The 21730-nt window shown below is 32.5% G+C and overlaps 1 protein-coding gene across 21 annotated transcripts in view; it reads right to left on the bottom strand.

The window, feature by feature from the left end:
- LOC139984607 (uncharacterized) overlaps positions 1-21730 on the bottom strand; it is a 32972-nt gene that overhangs the window by 9227 nt on the left and 2015 nt on the right. For 2 of the 21 annotated variants that reach the window (XR_011799109.1, XR_011799114.1), the window contains 11 exons: positions 20668-20734; positions 19553-19619; positions 18572-18638; positions 17586-17652; positions 16613-16679; positions 15432-15498; positions 14455-14521; positions 13476-13542; positions 12498-12564; positions 11107-11173; positions 10129-10195 (listed from right to left, as the gene is read on the bottom strand). Coding sequence is in view for 3 of the 21 variants with exons in the window: in XM_071998552.1 (XP_071854653.1) it covers positions 14476-14521; positions 15432-15498; positions 16613-16679; positions 20167-20195; positions 20668-20731 (273 nt within the window). In the remaining 18 variants the exon portion in view is untranslated. The other 19 variants (XR_011799118.1, XR_011799116.1, XR_011799115.1 and 16 more) reach the window with 18 other exon arrangements.

Raw genomic sequence — 21730 nt, 5'->3', positions numbered from 1 at the left:
AATTAACACATACCATGACTTCAAAATGAAATCAGTACCCAACACACTATACTATATACTGTATATACTGTACTGTATGTACTGTACTGTATATACTAAGAATAGGCCTAATGTAAGGTCAGCTAGTTTTTTTCTGTGAAATATGAAGTGAAAATTGGAAAATTTGAATTCAAAGACTTGCTTTCAATACAAAACACATGTATATTTAAGCTCAGACAAAGACATTAACTTGAGTTGTCACTTGAAATTATCACATACCATGACTTCAAAATGAAATCAGTACCCAACACACTATACTATATACTGTATATACTGTACTGTATGTACTGTACTGTATATACTAAGAATAGGCCTTATGTAAGGTGTGCCATATTTTCGTGTGAAATATGAAATAAAATATTGGAAAATTTTAATTCAAAGACTTGCTTTCAATACAAAACACATGTATATTTAAGCCCAGACATAAACATTAACTTGAGTTGTCACTTCAAATTAACACATACCATGACTTCAAAATGAAATCAGTACCCAACACACTATACTATATACTGTATATACTGTACTGTATGTACTGTACTGTATATACTAAGAATAGGCCTAATGTAAGGTCAGCTAGTTTTTTTCTGTGAAATATGAAGTGAAAATTGGAAAATTTGAATTCAAAGACTAGCTTTCAATACAAAACACATGTATATTTAAGCTCAGACAAAGACATTAACTTGAGTTGTCACTTGAAATTATCACATACCATGACTTCAAAATGAAATCAGTACCCAACACACTATACTATATACTGTACTGTATGTACTGTACTGTATATACTAAGAATAGGACTTATGTAAGGTGTGCTATTTTTTCGTGAGAAATATGTAATAAAATATTGGAAAATTTTAATTCAAAGACTTGCTTTCAATACAAAACACATGTATATTTAAGCCCAGACATAAACATTAACTTGAGTTGTCACTTCAAATTAACACATACCATGACTTCAAAATGAAATCAGTACCAAACACACTATACTATATACTGTATATACTGTACTGTATGTACTGTACTGTATATACTAAGAATAGGCCTAATGTAAGGTCAGCTAGTTTTTTTCTGTGAAATATGAAGTGAAAATTGGAAAATTTGAATTCAAAGACTTGCTTTCAATACAAAACACATGTATATTTTAGCTCAGACAAAGACATTAACTTGAGTTGTCACTTGAAATTATCACATACCATGACTTCAAAATGAAATCAGTACCCAACACACTATACTATATACTGTATATACTGTACTGTATGTACTGTACTGTACTGTATATACTAAGAATAGGCCTTATGTAAGGTGTGCTATTTTTTCGTGTGAAATATGAAATAAAATATTGGAAAATTTTAATTCAAAGACTTGCTTTCAATACAAAACACATGTATATTTAAGCCCAGACATAAACATTAACTTGAGTTGTCACTTCAAATTAACACATACCATGACTTCAAAATGAAATCAGTACCCAACACACTATACTATATACTGTATATACTGTACTGTATGTACTGTACTGTATATACTAAGAATAGGCCTAATGTAAGGTCAGCTAGTTTTTTTTCTGTGAAATATGAAGTGAAAATTGGAAAATTTGAATTCAAAGACTTGCTTTCAATACAAAACACATGTATATTTAAGCTCAGACAAAGACATTAACTTGAGTTGTCACTTGAAATTATCACATACCATGACTTCAAAATGAAATCAGTACCCAACACACTATACTATATACTGTATATACTGTACTGTATGTACTGTACTGTACTGTATATACTAAGAATAGGCCTAATGTAAGGTGTGCTATTTTTTCGTGTGAAATATGAAATAAAATATTGGAAAATTTTAATTCAAAGACTTGCTTTCAATACAAAACACATGTATATTTAAGCCCAGACATAAACATTAACTTGAGTTGTCACTTCAAATTAACACATACCATGACTTCAAAATGAAATCAGTACCCAACACACTATACTATATACTGTATATACTGTACTGTATGTACTGTATGTACTGTACTGTACTGTATATACTAAGAATAGGCCTTATGTAAGGTCTGCTAGTTTTTTTCTGTGAAATATGAAGTGAAAATTTGAAAATTTTAATTCAAAGACTTGCTTTTAATACAAAACACATGTATATTTAAGCCCAGACATAAACATTAACTTGAGTTGTCACTTCAAATTAACACATACCATGACTTCAAAATGAAATCAGTACCCAACACACTATACTATATACTGTATATACTGTACTGTATGTACTGTACTGTATATACTAAGAATAGGCCTAATGTAAGGTCAGCTAGTTTTTTTCTGTGAAATATGAAGTGAAAATTGGAAAATTTGAATTCAAAGACTTGCTTTCAATACAAAACACATGTATATTTAAGCTCAGACAAAGACATTAACTTGAGTTGTCACTTGAAATTATCACATACCATGACTTCAAAATGAAATCAGTACCCAACACACTATACTATATACTGTATATACTGTACTGTATGTACTGTACTGTATATACTAAGAATAGGCCTTATGTAAGGTGTGCCATTTTTTCGTGTGAAATATGAAATAAAATATTGGAAAATTTTAATTCAAAGACTTGCTTTCAATACAAAACACATGTATATTTAAGCCCAGACATAAACATTAACTTGAGTTGTCACTTCAAATTAACACATACCATGACTTCAAAATGAAATCAGTACCCAACACACTATACTATATACTGTATATACTGTACTGTATGTACTGTACTGTATATACTAAGAATAGGCCTAATGTAAGGTCAGCTAGTTTTTTTCTGTGAAATATGAAGTGAAAATTGGAAAATTTGAATTCAAAGACTTGCTTTCAATACAAAACACATGTATATTTAAGCTCAGACAAAGACATTAACTTGAGTTGTCACTTGTAATTATCACATACCATGACTTCAAAATGAAATCAGTACCCAACACACTATACTATATACTGTATATACTGTACTGTATGTACTGTACTGTACTGTATATACTAAGAATAGGACTTATGTAAGGTGTGCTATTTTTTCGTGTGAAATATGAAATAAAATATTGGAAAATTTTAATTCAAAGACTTGCTTTCAATACAAAACACATGTACATTTAAGCCCAGACATAAACATTAACTTGAGTTGTCACTTCAAATTAACACATACCATGACTTCAAAATGAAATCAGTACCCAACACACTATACTATATACTGTATATACTGTACTGTATGTACTGTACTGTATATACTAAGAATAGGCCAAATGTAAGGTCAGCTAGTTTTTTTCTGTGAAATATGAAGTGAAAATTGGAAAATTTGAATTCAAAGACTTGCTTTCAATACAAAACACATGTATATTTAAGCTCAGACAAAGACATTAACTTGAGTTGTCACTTGAAATTATCACATACCATGACTTCAAAATGAAATCAGTACCCAACACACTATACTATATACTGTATATACTGTACTGTATGTACTGTACTGTACTGTATATACTAAGAATAGGCCTTATGTAAGGTCTGCTAGTTTTTTTCTGTGAAATATGAAGTGAAAATTTGAAAATTTTAATTCAAAGACTTGCTTTCAATACAAAACACATGTATATTTAAGCCCAGACATAAACATTAACTTGAGTTGTCACTTCAAATTAACACATACCATGACTTCAAAATGAAATCAGTACCCAACACACTATACTATATACTGTATATACTGTACTGTATGTACTGTATGTACTGTACTGTACTGTATATACTAAGAATAGGCCTTATGTAAGGTATGCTAGTTTTTTTCTGTGAAATATGAAGTGAAAATTTGAAAATTTTAATTCAAAGACTTGCTTTCAATACAAAACACATGTATATTTAAGCCCAGACATAAACATTAACTTGAGTTGTCACTTGAAATTAACACATACCATGACTTCAAAATGAAATCAGTACCCAACACACTATACTATATACTGTATATACTGTACTGTATGTACTGTACTGTATATACTAAGAATAGGCCTAATGTAAGGTCAGCTAGTTTTTTTCTGTGAAATATGAAGTGAAAATTGGAAAATTTGAATTCAAAGACTTGCTTTCAATACAAAACACATGTATATTTAAGCTCAGACAAAGACATTAACTTGAGTTGTCACTTGAAATTATCACATACCATGACTTCAAAATGAAATCAGTACCCAACACACTATACTATATACTGTATATACTGTACTGTATGTACTGTACTGTATATACTAAGAATAGGCCTTATGTAAGGTGTGCCATTTTTTCGTGTGAAATATGAAATAAAATATTGGAAAATTTTAATTCAAAGACTTGCTTTCAATACAAAACACATGTATATTTAAGCCCAGACATAAACATTAACTTGAGTTGTCACTTCAAATTAACACATACCATGACTTCAAAATGAAATCAGTACCCAACACACTATACTATATACTGTATATACTGTACTGTATGTACTGTACTGTATATACTAAGAATAGGCCTAATGTAAGGTCAGCTAGTTTTTTTCTGTGAAATATGAAGTGAAAATTGGAAAATTTGAATTCAAAGACTTGCTTTCAATACAAAACACATGTATATTTAAGCTCAGACAAAGACATTAACTTGAGTTGTCACTTGAAATTATCACATACCATGACTTCAAAATGAAATCAGTACCCAACACACTATACTATATACTGTATATACTGTACTGTATGTACTGTACTGTACTGTATATACTAAGAATAGGCCTAATGTAAGGTGTGCTATTTTTTCGTGTGAAATATGAAATAAAATATTGGAAAATTTTAATTCAAAGACTTGCTTTCAATACAAAACACATGTATATTTAAGCCCAGACATAAACATTAACTTGAGTTGTCACTTCAAATTAACACATACCATGACTTCAAAATGAAATCAGTACCCAACACACTATACTATATACTGTATATACTGTACTGTATGTACTGTACTGTACTGTATATACTAAGAATAGGCCTTATGTAAGGTCTGCTAGTTTTTTTCTGTGAAATATGAAGTGAAAATTTGAAAATTTTAATTGAAAGACTTGCTTTCAATACAAAACACATGTATATTTAAGCCCAGACATAAACATTAACTTGAGTTGTCACTTCAAATTAACACATACCATGACTTCAAAATGAAATCAGTACCCAACACACTATACTATATACTGTATATACTGTACTGTATGTACTGTACTGTATATACTAAGAATAGGCCTAATGTAAGGTCAGCTGGTTTTTTTCTGTGAAATATGAAGTGAAAATTTGAAAATTTGAATTCAAAGACTTGCTTTCAATACAAAACACATGTATATTTAAGCTCAGACAAAGACATTAACTTGAGTTGTCACTTGAAATTATCACATACCATGACTTCAAAATGAAATCAGTACCCAACACACTATACTATATACTGTATATACTGTACTGTATGTACTGTACTGTACTGTATATACTAAGAATAGGCCTTATGTAAGGTCTGCTAGTTTTTTTCTGTGAAATATGAAGTGAAAATTTGAAAATTTTAATTCAAAGACTTGCTTTCAATACAAAACACATGTATATTTAAGCCCAGACATAAACATTAACTTGAGTTGTCACTTCAAATTATCACATACCATGACTTCAAAATGAAATCAGTACCCAACACACTATACTATATACTGTACTGTATGTACTGTACTGTATATACTAAGAATAGGACTTATGTAAGGTGTGCTATTTTTTCGTGAGAAATATGAAATAAAATATTGGAAAATTTTAATTCAAAGACTTGCTTTCAATACAAAACACATGTATATTTAAGCCCAGACATAAACATTAACTTGAGTTGTCACTTCAAATTAACACATACCATGACTTCAAAATGAAATCAGTACCCAACACACTATACTATATACTGTATATACTGTACTGTATGTACTGTACTGTATATACTAAGAATAGGCCTAATGTAAGGTCAGCTGGTTTTTTTCTGTGAAATATGAAGTGAAAATTGGAAAATTTGAATTCAAAGACTTGCTTTCAATACAAAACACATGTATATTTTAGCTCAGACAAAGACATTAACTTGAGTTGTCACTTGAAATTATCACATACCATGACTTCAAAATGAAATCAGTACCCAACACACTATACTATATACTGTATATACTGTACTGTATGTACTGTACTGTACTGTATATACTAAGAATAGGCCTTATGTAAGGTGTGCTATTTTTTCGTGTGAAATATGAAATAAAATATTGGAAAATTTTAATTCAAAGACTTGCTTTCAATACAAAACACATGTACATTTAAGCCCAGACATAAACATTAACTTGAGTTGTCACTTCAAATTAACACATACCATGACTTCAAAATGAAATCAGTACCCAACACACTATACTATATACTGTATATACTGTACTGTATGTACTGTACTGTATATACTAAGAATAGGCCTAATGTAAGGTCAGCTAGTTTTTTTTGTGAAAATTGGAAAATTTGAATTCAAAGACTTGCTTTCAATACAAAACACATGTATATTTAAGCTCAGACAAAGACATTAACTTGAGTTGTCACTTGAAATTATCACATACCATGACTTCAAAATGAAATCAGTACCCAACACACTATACTATATACTGTATATACTGTACTGTATGTACTGTACTGTACTGTATATACTAAGAATAGGCCTTATGTAAGGTCAGCTAGTTTTTTTCTGTGAAATATGAAGTGAAAATTTGAAAATTTTAATTCAAAGACTTGCTTTCAATACAAAACACATGTATATTTAAGCCCAGACATAAACATTAACTTGAGTTGTCACTTCAAATTAACACATACCATGACTTCAAAATGAAATCAGTACCCAACACACTATACTATATACTGTATATACTGTACTGTATGTACTGTACTGTATATACTAAGAATAGGCCTAATGTAAGGTCAGCTAGTTTTTTTTGTGAAAATTGGAAAATTTGAATTCAAAGACTTGCTTTCAATACAAAACACATGTATATTTAAGCTCAGACAAAGACATTAACTTGAGTTGTCACTTGAAATTATCACATACCATGACTTCAAAATGAAATCAGTACCCAACACACTATACTATATACTGTATATACTGTACTGTATGTACTGTACTGTACTGTATATACTAAGAATAGGCCTTATGTAAGGTCTGCTAGTTTTTTTCTGTGAAATATGAAGTGAAAATTTGAAAATTTTAATTCAAAGACTTGCTTTCAATACAAAACACATGTATATTTAAGCCCAGACATAAACATTAACTTGAGTTGTCACTTCAAATTAACACATACCATGACTTCAAAATGAAATCAGTACCCAACACACTATACTATATACTGTATATACGGGGTACACCCCTCAATCCGACAAGTTTTCAGTCCGACAAGTTTTCAGTCCGAAAATAAAATACACGTTTTCAGTCCGAAAATGAAATACACGTTTTAAGTCCGAAAATGAAATACACGTTTTCAGTCCGAAAATGTTTTCAGTTGGGGAATGAAAGCAGTTTTAATGCCATAATATCACCAATTAACTGTGACAGCCCGAACTGATAGTAAAGAAATCGATTGAATCTTTCGTATATACTCATAATTGACAAATAAGGAGTAAAGTTTTAGAAAATATATTGGAATTTTCGGTCCCCTGGGACCTTCGTCAGCAATATTGGCAGTCGAATGAAAAGCACAAAGTGTAACACAATGAAAGTATGACGCTAGGTTTAAAGTGTAAATTGCATTGATGGAATTAGAACCAAACAAACCATGAATATACAGGAAGCTGATTAAGGAGCGAAGAACGGATTACACATGTTTGTAGAACTGATAGTTGTTAAGGGTCCCAAGACTTTGTTGAGGCCGGTGATGTGAGACTTAATACAAAAGATTCAATCGATTTTTTTACTATCAGTTCGGGCTGTCACCGTTTATTGGTGTTATTTCAATACAAAACACATGTATATTTAAGCTCAGACAAAGACATTAACTTGAGTTGTCACTTGAAATTATCACATACCATGACTTCAAAATGAAATCAGTACCCAACACACTATACTATATACTGTATATACTGTACTGTATGTACTGTACTGTACTGTATATACTAAGAATAGGCCTTATGTAAGGTCTGCTAGTTTTTTTCTGTGAAATATGAAGTGAAAATTTTAATTCAAAGACTTGCTTTCAATACAAAACACATGTATATACAACACATATATCAATTTGCCTAGTATGAGCTTATGGACCATTGATACACTTGTTAAGATATGGATATTGAACACTGGATTATAGCCTAGATTAAACTAACACTGACACACACATAGACATCTTTTGACCGCTACCTCAGTCATGTACTACCAGTCACTTTTGAGTACCCCACCATGGGCGTCCCTTTGTGTGACTTAAGTTCAAACCCTCAGTCCCCAAAATATAGAATCACCTTCTTTATTATATTATAATATTTAATAATTGATTGATATTAATCTGCAATACAGAATGAATAGGTTATATTGTCCACAATATCCAAACCTGTGCACAATGAAGAAGGTACATTAAGAAATGTGGAGTTACTACGCCATATCTGACTGCACTAGAAAATCGATCATATTTAGGAAAATGTACAGGTTCTATATTCTACACAATCCAAACATGTGTGTACTTTAGCAACAGTTGCAGTGGGTATTTTTGAGACAAAAACCTAAGATTAATTGTGCTTTAACCTATATCATGTTCTGTAGTTCCTGGTAATAGCTGAATGTAAGAACTGGATTACTTTCTAAAAGTGCAAAATAGAGTGCACAGTTAGCATTGTCCACACAATCTGAAACTGTATAAGACTACAATGTTAGGAGTACAAGTGACTACATATATGGCTTGATTGTGCTTGAACTTAAGTTCAATTGATTCATTTGGACAAATATTGTCTGCAAAGACTGAAAGAGGAGTCACAGTATTTATATTTTTATGTTCATGCCTATTTTGTTTAGGTCAGTTACAAGGTAAAATACACATTAAGCATTATCCACACAATCTGAAACTGTACAAGAGTACAATGTTAGGAGTACAAGTGACTACATACATGGCTTGATTGTGCTTGAACCTAAATTCAATTGATTCACTTACAAGACTATTGTAAGCACTGTCCACACAATCTGAAATTGTATAAGAGTACAATATTAGGAGCTCAAGTAAATACTAACATGGATTGATTGTGCTTGAACTTAAGTTCAATTGATTCATTTGGACAAATATTGTCTGCAAAGACTGAAAGAGGAGTCACAGTATTTAATTTTTTTCGATCATGCCTATTTTGATTAGACCAGTTACAAGGTAAAATACACATTAAGCATTGTCCACACAATCTGAAACTGTACAAGAGTACAATGTTAGGAGTACAAGTGACTACATACATGGCTTGATTGTGCTTGAACCTAAGTTCAATTGATTCATTTGGACAAGTATTGTCTGCAAAGACTGAAAGAGGAGTCACAGTATTTATATTTTTATGTTCATGCCTATTTTATTTAGGCCAGTTACAAGGTAAAATACACATTAAGCATTGTCCACACAATCTGAAACTATACAAGAGTACAATGTTAGGAGTACAAGTGACTGCATACATGGCTTGATTGTGCTTGAACCTAAGTTCAATTGATTCATTTGGACAAATGTTGTCTGCAAAGACTGAAAGAGGAGTCACAGTATTTATATTTTTATGTTCATGCCTATTTTGTTTAGGCCAGTTACAAGGTAAAATACACATTAAGCATTGTCCACACAATCTGAAACTGTACAAGAGTACAAGTGACTACATACATAGCTTGATTGTGCTTGAACATAAGTTCAATTGATTCACTTACAAGACTATTGGCCCCAGAGACTTGAAAATGAGATATTAATGTTGAAGGTTAAGGCTGATTCAGATCAGGTAACTTACACAATGAAAATCATAACTGAAGCAGTCTTTAATCTTCTAATCTGTTTATTACACAATTAACTTCCAGTCATTGCCCTCTGTTAACCTACCAGTGATATTAACGTCCATCTTTAGGAAAAGGAATGGTTGGAAAACTTCAAGAGCCCTTTCCATTGCCTGTTGAAAAAGCATATATAAAGTCATTAACTACATTGCCTTGACACAGCTGGTTAATGGAAAATAAAATCACATGCTTTATTATATTATAATATTTAATAATTGATATTCATCTGCAATATAGAATGAATAGGTTATATTGCCCACAATATCCAAACCTGTGTACAATGAAGAGGTCCAGGAAAAAATGTGGAGTTGCCATATCTGACTGCACTAGAAAATCTATCATATTTAGGAAAATGTACAGGTTCTATATTCTACACAATCCAAACATGTGTGCACTTTAGCAACAGTTGCAGTGGGTATTATTGAGACAAAAACCTAAGATTAATTGTGCTTAACCTATATCATGATCTGCAGGTCCTGGCAATAGCTGAATGTAAGAACTGGATTACTTTCTAAAAGTGCAAAATAGAGTGCACAGTTAGCATTGTCCACACAATCTGAAACTGTATAAGAGTACAATGTTAGGAGTACAAGTGACTACATACATGGCTTGATTGTGCTTGAACTTAAGTTCAATTGATTCATTTGGACAAATATTGTCTGCAAAGACTGAAAGAGGAGTCACAGTATTTATATTTTTATGTTCATGGCTATTTTGATTAGACCAGTTACAAGGTAAAATACACATTAAGCATTATCCACACAATCTGAAACTGTACAAGAGTACAATGTTAGGAGTACAAGTGACTACATACATGGCTTGATTGTGCTTGAACCTAAGTTCAATTGATTCACTTAAAAGACTATTGGCCCCAGAGACTGGAAAATGAGATATTAATGTTGAAGGTTAAGGCTGATTCAGATCGGGTAACTTACACAATGAAAATCATAACTGAAGCAGTCATTAAGGTTCTAATCTGTTTATTACACAATTAACTTCGAGTCATTGCCCTCAGTTAACCTACCAGTGATATTAACATCAATCTTTAAGAAAAGGAATGGTTGGAACACTTCAAGAGCCCTTTCCATTGCCTGTTGAAAAAGCATATATAAAGTCAATAACTACATTGACTTGATACAGCTGGTTAATGGAAAATAGAATCACATGCTTTATTATACTGTAATATTTAATAATTGATATTAATCTGCAATATAGAATAAATAGGTTATATTGTCAACATTATACAAACCTGTGTACAATGAAGAAGGTACATTAAGAAATGTGGAGTTACTACGCCATATTTGACAGCACTAGAAAATCTATAATATTTAGGAAAATGTACAGGTTCTATATTCTACACAATCCAAACATGTGTGTACTTTAGCAACAGTTGCAGTGGGTATTTTTGAGACAAAAACCTAAGATTAATTGTGCTTTAACCTATATCATGTTCTGCAGTTCCTGGTAATAACTGAATGTAAGAACTGGATTAATTTCTAAAAGTACAAAATAGAGTGCACAGTAAGCATTGTCCACACAATCTGAAACTGTATAATGGTACCATGTTAGGAGCTCAAGTAAATACTAACATGGTTTGATTGTGCTTGAACTTAAGTTCAATTGATTCGTTTGGACAAATATTGTCTGCAAAGACTGAAAGAGGAGTCACAGTATTTAATTTTTTTCGATCATGCCTATTTTGATTAGACCAGTTACAAGGTAAAATACACATTAAGCATTGTCCACACAATCTGAAACTGTACAAGAGTACAATGTTAGGGGTACAAGTGACTACATACATGGCTTGATTGTGCTTGAACCTAAGTTCAATTGATTCATTTGGACAAATATTGTCTGCAAAGACTGAAAGAGGAGTCACAGTATTTATATTTTTATGTTCATGCCTATTTTGTTTAGGCCAGTTACAAGGTAAAATACACATTAAGCATTGTCCACACAATCTGAAACTATACAAGAGTACAATGTTAGGAGTACAAGTGACTGCATACATGGCTTGATTGTGCTTGAACCTAAGTTCAATTGATTCATTTGGACAAATATTGTCTGCAAAGACTGAAAGAGGAGTCACAGTATTTATATTTTTATGTTCATGCCTATTTTGTTTAGGCCAGTTACAAGGTAAAATACACATTAAGCATTGTCCACACAATCTGAAACTGTACAAGAGTACAAGTGACTACATACATGGCTTGATTGTGCTTGAACCTAAGTTCAATTGATTCACTTACAAGACTATTGGCCCCAGAGACTGGAAAATGAGATATTAATGTTGAAGGTTAAGGCTGATTCAGATCGGGTAACTTACACAATGAAAATCATAACTGAAGCAGTCTTTAATCTTCTAATCTGTTTATTACACAATTAACTTCCAGTCATTGCCCTCTGTTAACCTACCAGTGATATTAACGTCCATCTTTAGGAAAAGGAATGGTTGGAAAACTTCAAGAGCCCTTTCCATTGCCTGTTGAAAAAGCATATATAAAGTCATTAACTACATTGCCTTGACACAGCTGGTTAATGGAAAATAAAATCACATGCTTTATTATATTATAATATTTAATAATTGATATTCATCTGCAATATAGAATGAATAGGTTATATTGTCCACAATATCCAAACCTGTGTACAATGAAGAGGTCCAGGAAAAAATGTGGAGTTGCCATATCTGACTGCACTAGAAAATCTATCATATTTAGGAAAATGTACAGGTTCTATATTCTACACAATCCAAACATGTGTGCACTTTAGCAACAGTTGCAGTGGGTATTGTTGAGACAAAAACCTAAGATTAATTGTGCTTAACCTATATCATGATCTGCAGGTCCTGGCAATAGCTGAATGTAAGAACTGGATTACTTTCTAAAAGTGCAAAATAGAGTGCACAGTTAGCATTGTCCACACAATCTGAAACTGTATAAGAGTACAATGTTAGGAGTACAAGTGACTACATACATGGCTTGATTGTGCTTGAACTTAAGTTCAATTGATTCATTTGGACAAATATTGTCTGCAAAGACTGAAAGAGGAGTCACAGTATTTATATTTTTATGTTCATGCCTATTTTGATTAGACCAGTTACAAGGTAAAATACACATTAAGCATTATCCACACAATCTGAAACTGTACAAGAGTACAATGTTAGGAGTACAAGTGACTACATACATGGCTTGATTGTGCTTGAACCTAAGTTCAATTGATTCACTTAAAAGACTATTGGCCCCAGAGACTGGAAAATGAGATATTAATGTTGAAGGTTAAGGCTGATTCAGATCGGGTAACTTACACAATGAAAATCATAACTGAAGCAGTCTTTAATCTTCTAATCTGTTTATTACACAATTAACTTCCAGTCATTGCCCTCTGTTAACCTACCAGTGATATTAACGTCCATCTTTAGGAAAAGGAATGGTTGGAACACTTCAAGAGCCCTTTCCATTGCCTGTTGAAAAAGCATATATAAAATCATTAACTACATTGACTTGACACAGCTGGTTAATGGAAAATAAAATCACATGCTTTATTATATTATAATATTTAATAATTGATATTAATCTGCAATATAGAATGAATAGGTTATATTGTCCACAATATCCAAACCTGTGTACAATGAAGAGGTCCAGGAAAAAATGTGGAGTTGCCATATCTGACTGCACTAGAAAATCTATCATATTTAGGAAAATGTACAGGTTCTATATTTTACACAATCCAAACATGTGTGCACTTTAGCAACAGTTGCAGTGGGTATTGTTGGGAAAAAATCCTAAGATTAATTGTGCTTTAACCTATATCATGATCTGCAGTTCCTGGCAATAGCTGAATGAAAGAACTGGATTACTTTCTAAAAGTGCAAAATAGAGTGCACAGTTAGCATTGTCCACACAATCTGAAACTGTATAAGAGTACAATGTTAGGAGTACAAGTGACTACATACATGGCTTGATTGTGCTTGAACTTAAGTTCAATTGATTCATTTGGACAAATATTGTCTGCAAAGACTGAAAGAGGAGTCACAGTATTTATATTTTTATGTTCATGCCTATTTTGATTAGACCAGTTACAAGGTAAAATACACATTAAGCATTATCCACACAATCTGAAACTGTACAAGAGTACAATGTTAGGAGTACAAGTGACTACATACATGGCTTGATTGTGCTTGAACCTAAGTTCAATTGATTCACTTAAAAGACTATTGGCCCCAGAGACTGGAAAATGAGATATTAATGTTGAAGGTTAAGGCTGATTCAGATCGGGTAACTTACACAATGAAAATCATAACTGAAGCAGTCTTTAATCTTCTAATCTGTTTATTACACAATTAACTTCCAGTCATTGCCCTCTGTTAACCTACCAGTGATATTAACGTCCATCTTTAGGAAAAGGAATGGTTGGAACACTTCAAGAGCCCTTTCCATTGCCTGTTGAAAAAGCATATATAAAATCATTAACTACATTGACTTGACACAGCTGGTTAATGGAAAATAAAATCACATGCTTTATTATATTATAATATTTAATAATTGATATTCATCTGCAATATAGAATGAATAGGTTATATTGTCCACAATATCCAAACCTGTGTACAATGAAGAGGTCCAGGAAAAAATGTGGAGTTGCCATATCTGACTGCACTAGAAAATCTATCATATTTAGGAAAATGTACAGGTTCTATATTTTACACAATCCAAACATGTGTGCACTTTAGCAACAGTTGCAGTGGGTATTGTTGGGAAAAAATCCTAAGATTAATTGTGCTTTAACCTATATCATGATCTGCAGTTCCTGGCAATAGCTGAATGAAAGAACTGGATTAATTTCTAAAATAAAGATAAAGTGCACAGTAAGCATTGTCCACACAATCTGAGACTGTATAAGAGTACAATGTTAGGAGCTCAAGTAAATACTAGCATGGTTTGATTGTGCTTGGACTTAAGTTCAATTGATTCATTTGGACAAATATTGTCTGCAAAGACTGAAAGAGGAGTCACAGTATTTAAATTTTTTGGTTCATGCCTATTTTAATTAGGCCAGCTACAAGGTAAAATACACATTAAGCATCATCCACACAATCTGAAACTGTACAAGAGTACAATGTTAGGAGTACAAGTGACTGCAAACATGGCTTGAGTGTGCTTGAACCTAAGTAAAATTGATTCACTTACAAAACGATTGTCCCCAGAGACTGGAAAAGGAGATATTAATGTTGAAGGTTAAGGCTGTTTCAGATCGGGTAACTTAGACAATGACAATCGTAACTGAAGCAATCATTAATCTTCTAATCTGTTTATTGCACAATTAACTTCAAGTCACTGCCGTCTGTGAACCTACCAGTAATATTCACATCCATCTTTAGGCAAAGGAATGGTTGGAACACTTCCAGAGCCCTTTCCATTGCCTGTTGATAAAGCATATATAAAATCATTAACTACATTGCCTTTATACAGCTGGTTAATGGAAAACAGAATCACATGCTTTATCATATTATAATATTAAATCATTGATACTCATCTGCAATATAGAATGAATAGGTAATATTGTCCACAATATCCAAACCTGTGTACAATGAAGAAGGTACAGTAAGAAATTTGGAGTTACTATGCCAGATTTGACTGCACTAGAAAATCTATAATATTTAGGAAAATATACAGGTTCCATATTCTACACAATCCTAACAAGTGTGCACTTTAGCAACAGTTGCAGTGGCTATTGTTGAGATAAAACCCTAAGATTAATTGTGCTTTAACCTATATCATGATCTGGAGTTCCTGGCAATAGCTGAATGAAAGAACTGGATTAATTTCTACAAGTACAACATAGCGTGCACAGTAAGCATTGTCCACACAATCTGAAATTGTATAAGAGTACAATGTTAGGAGCGCAAGTTAATACTAACATGGCTTGATTGTGCTTGAACTTAAGTTCAATTGATTTATTTGGACGAATATTGTCTGCAAAGACTGAAAGAGGAGTCACAGTATTTAAATTGTTTCATTCATGCCTATTTTGTTTAGGCCAGTTACAAGGTAAAATACACATTAAGCATTGTCCACACAATCTGAAACTATACAAGAGTACAATGTTAGGAGTACAAGTGACTGCATACATGGCTTGATTGTGCTTGAACCTAAGTTCAATTGATTCATTTGGACAAATATTGTCTGCAAAGACTGAAAGAGGAGTCACAGTATTTATATTTTTATGTTCATGCCTATTTTGTTTAGGCCAGTTACAAGGTAAAATACACATTAAGCATTGTCCACACAATCTGAAACTGTACAAGAGTACAAGTGACTACATACATGGTTTGATTGTGCTTGAACCTAAGTTCAATTGATTCACTTACAAGACTATTGGCCCCAGAGACTGGAAAATGAGATATTAATGTTGAAGGTTAAGGCTGATTCAGATCAGGTAACTTACACAATGAAAATCATAACTGAAGCAGTCTTTAATCTTCTAATCTGTTTATTACACAATTAACTTCCAGTCATTGCCCTCTGTTAACCTACCAGTGATATTAACGTCCATCTTTAGGAAAAGGAATGGTTGGAAAACTTCAAGAGCCCTTTCCATTGCCTGTTGAAAAAGCATATATAAAGTCATTAACTACATTGCCTTGACACAGCTGGTTAATGGAAAATAAAATCACATGCTTTATTATATTATAATATTTAATAATTGATATTCATCTGCAATATAGAATGAATAGGTTATATTGTCCACAATATCCAAACCTGTGTACAATGAAGAGGTCCAGGAAAAAATGTGGAGTTGCCATATCTGACTGCACTAGAAAATCTATCATATTTAGGAAAATGTACAGGTTCTATATTCTACACAATCCAAACATGTGTGCACTTTAGCAACAGTTGCAGTGGGTATTGTTGAGATAAAACCCTAAGATTAATTGTGCTTTAACCTATATCATGATCTGCAGTTCCTGGCAATGGCTGAATGAAAGAACTGGATTAATTTCTACAAGTACAACATAGCGTGCACAGTAAGCATTGTCCACACAATCTGAAATTGTATAAGAGTACAATGTTAGGAGCGCAAGTTAATACTAACATGGCTTGATTGTGCTTGAACTTAAGTTCAATTGATTTATTTGGACGAATATTGTCTGCAAAGACTGAAAGAGGAGTCACAGTATTTCAATTGTTTCGTTCATGCCTATTTTGATTAGGCCAGTAACTAGGTAAAATACACATTAAGCATTGTCCACACAATCTGAAACTGTACAAGAGTACAATGTTAGTGAGTACAAGTGACTACAAACAGGCTTGAGTGTGCTTGAACCTAAGTTCAATTGATTCGATTACAAAACTATCTTCAGAGACTGGAAAAGGAGATATCAATGTTTAAGGTTAAGGCTGTTTCAGATCGGGTAACTTACACAACGACAATCGTAACTGAAGCAGTCATTAATCTAATCTGTTTATTTCACAATTAACTTCAAGTCATTGCCCTCAGTTAACCTACCAGTGATATTAACATCCATCTTCAGGAAAAGGAATGGTTGGAACACTTCAAGAGCCCTTTCCATTGCCTGTTGAAAAAGCATATATAAAGTCATTAACTACATTGCCTTGATACAGCTGGTTGGTTAATGGAAACTAGAATCACTTGCTTTAATATATTATAATATTTAATAATTGATATTAATCTGCAATATAGCATGAATAGGTTATATTGTCCACAATATCCAAACCTGTGTACAATGCAGAAGGTACAGTAAGAAACGTGGACTTACTATGCCAGATTTGACTGCACTAGAAAATCTATAATATTTAGGAAAATGTACAGGTTCTATATTCTACACAATCCAAACATGTGTGCACTTTAGCAACAGTTGCAGTGGGTATTGTTGAGACAAAACTCTTAGATTAATTGTGCTTAAGCTATATCATGATCTGCAGTTATTGGCAATAGCTGAATGTTACAACTGGATTAATTTCTAAAAGTACAAAATAGAGTGCATGGTTAGCATTGTCCACCCAATCTGAAACTGTATAAGAGTACAATGTTAGGAGCTCAAGTAAATACTAACATGGTTTGATTGTGCTTGAACTTAAGTTCAATTGATTCATTTGGACAAATATTGTCTGCAAAGACTGAAAGAGGAGTCACAGTGTTTAAGTTTTTTCGTTCATGCCTATTATGATTAGACTAGTTACAAGGTAAAGTACACATTAAGCATTGTCCACACAATCTGAAACTGTACAAGAGTACAATGTTAGGAGTACAAGTGACTACAAACATGGCCTGATTGTGCTTGAACCTAAGTTCAATTGATTCACTTACAAAACAATTGTCCCAGAGACTGGAAAAGGAGATATTAGTGTTGAAGGTTAAGGCTGATTCAGATCGGGTAACTCACACAATGACAATCGTAACTGAGCAGTCATTGATCTTCTAATCTGCTTATTACACAATTAACTTCAATTCATTGCCCTCAGTTAACCTACCAGTGATATTAACGTCCATCTTCAGGAAAAGAAATGGTTGGAACACTTCAAGAGCCCTTTCCATTGCCTGTTGAAAAAGCATATATAAAATCATTAACTACATTGCCTTGATATACCTGGTAAATAGAAAATAGAATCACATGCTTTATTACATTATAATATTTAATAATGAATATTAATCTGCAATATAGAATGAATAGGTTATATTGTACACAATATCCAAACCTGTGTACAATGAAGAAGGTACATTAAGAAATGTGGAATTACTATGCCAGATTTGACTGCACTAGAAAATCTAAAATATTTAGGAAAATGTACAGGTTCTATATTCTACACAATCCAAACAAGTGCGCACTTTAGCAACAATTGCAGTGGCTATTGTTCAGAAAAAACTCTATAAGATTATTTACGCTTTAACCTATACAGTATCATATTCTGCACTTCTGGCAATAACTGAATGTAAGAACTGGATTAATTTCTAAAAGTACAAAATAGAGTTAAGCATCGTCCACACAGTCTGAAACTGTATAAGAGTACAATGTTAGGAGCTCAAGTAAATACTAACATGGTTTGATTGTGCTTGAACTTAAGTTCAATTGATTCATTTGGACAAATATTGACTGCAAAGACTGAAAGAGGAGTCACAGTATTTTTTTTTTTTTCATGCCTATTATGATTAGACTAGTTACAAGGTAAAGTACACATTAAGCATTATCCACACAATCTGAAACTGTACAAGAGTACAATGTTAGGAGTACAAGTGACTACAAACATGTCTTGATTGTGCTTGAATCTAAGTTCAATTGATTCACTTACAAAACTATTTTCCCCAGAGACTGGAAAATGAGATATTAATGTTTAAGGTTAAGACTGATTCAGATCGGGTAACTTACACAACGACAATTGAACTAAAGCAGTCATTAATCTTCTAATCTGTTTAATACACAATTAACTTAAAGTCATTGCCCTCAGTTAACCTACCAGTGATATTAACGTCCATCTCAAGGAAAAGGAATGGTTGGAGCACTTCAAGAGCCCTTTCCATTGCCTGTTGAAAAAGAATATATAAAGTCATTAACTACATTGCCTTGATACAGCTGGTTAATGGAAAATAGAATCACCTTTTTTATTATAATATGATATTTAATAATTGATATTAATCTGCGATATAGAATGAATAGGTTAAATTGTCCACAATATCCAAACCTTTGTAAAATGAAGAAGGTACAGTAAGAAATGTGGAGTTACTATGCCAGATTTGACTGCACTAGAAAATCTATAATATTTAGGAAAATGTACAGGTTCTATATTCTACACAATCCAAACAAGTGTGCACTTTAGCAAAAGTTGCAGTGGGTATTGTTTGGACAAAAACCTAAGATTAATTGTGCTTTAACCTATATCATGTTCTGCAGTTCCTGGCAATAACTGAATGTAACAACTGGATTAATTTCTAAAAGTACAAAATAGAGTGAAGTGCACAGTAAGCATTGTCCACACAATCTGAAACTGTATAAGAGTACAATGTTAGGAGTACAAGTGACTACATACATGGCTTGATTGTGCTTGAACCTAAGTTCAATTGATTCACTTACAAGACTATTGTAAGCATTGTCCACACAATCTGAAATTGTATAAGAGTACAATGTTAGGAGCTCAAGTAAATACTAACATGGTTTGATTGTGCTTGAACTTAAGTTCAATTGATTCATTTGGACAAATATTGTCTGCAAAGACTGAAAGAGGAGTCACAGTATTTAAATTTTTTCGTTCATGCCTATTATGATTAGACTAGTTACAAGGTAAAGTACACATTAAGCATTGTCCACACAATCTGAAACTGTACAAGAGTACAATGTTAAGAGTACAGTACAAGTGACTACAAACATGGCCTGATTGTGCTTGAACCTAAGTTCAATTGATTCACTTACAAAACAATTGTCCCAGAGACTGGAAAAGGAGATATTAGTGTTGAAGGTTAAGGCTGATTCAGATCGGGTAACTCACACAATGACAATCGTAACTGAAGCAGTCATTGATCTTCTAATCTGTTTATTACACAATTAACTTCAATTCATTGCCCTCATTTAACCTACCAGTGATATTAACGTCCATCTTCAGGAAAAGAAATGGTTGGAACACTTCAAGAGCCCTTTCCATTGCCTGTTGAAAAAGCATATATAAAGTCATTAACTACATTGCCTTGATACAGCTGGTTAATGGAAAATAGAATCACCTTTTTTTATTATAATATGATATTTAATAATTGATATTAATCTGCGATATAGAATGAATAGGTTAAATTGTCCACAATATCCAAACCTTTGTAAAATGAAGAAGGTACAGTAAGAAATGTGGAGTTACTATGCCAGATTTGACTGCACTAGAAAATCTATAATATTTAGGAAAATGTACAGGTTCTATATTCTACACAATCCAAACAAGTGTGCACTTTAGCAAAAGTTGCAGTGGGTATTGTTTGGACAAAAACCTAAGATTAATTGTGCTTTAACCTATATCATGTTCTGCAGTTCCTGGCAATAACTGAATGTAACAACTGGATTAATTTCTAAAAGTACAAAATAGAGTGAAGTGCACAGTAAGCATTGTCCACACAATCTGAAACTGTATAAGAGTACAATGTTAGGAGTACAAGTGACTACATACATGGCTTGATTGTGCTTGAACCTAAGTTCAATTGATTCACTTACAAGACTATTGTAAGCATTGTCCACACAATCTGAAATTGTATAAGAGTACAATGTTAGGAGCTCAAGTAAATACTAACATGGTTTGATTGTGCTTGAACTTAAGTTCAATTGATTCATTTGGACAAATATTGTCTGCAAAGACTGAAAGAGGAGTCACAGTGTTTAAGTTTTTTCGTTCATGCCTATTATGATTAGACTAGTTACAAGGTAAAGTACACATTAAGCATTGTCCACACAATCTGAAACTGTACAAGAGTACAATGTTAAGAGTACAGTACAAGTGACTACAAACATGGCCTGATTGTGCTTGAACCTAAGTTCAATTGATTCACTTACAAAACAATTGTCCCAGAGACTGGAAAAGGAGATATTAGTGTTGAAGGTTAAGGCTGATTCAGATCGGGTAACTCACACAATGACAATCGTAACTGAAGCAGTCATTGATCTT

This window comes from Apostichopus japonicus, chromosome 17, assembly GCF_037975245.1.
Source record: "Apostichopus japonicus isolate 1M-3 chromosome 17, ASM3797524v1, whole genome shotgun sequence".
Classification (NCBI taxonomy): Eukaryota; Metazoa; Echinodermata; class Holothuroidea; order Aspidochirotida; family Stichopodidae; genus Apostichopus; species Apostichopus japonicus.
The sequence above is the reverse complement of the archived record's forward strand: the minus strand, read 5'-3'. Positions and strand labels throughout refer to the sequence as shown.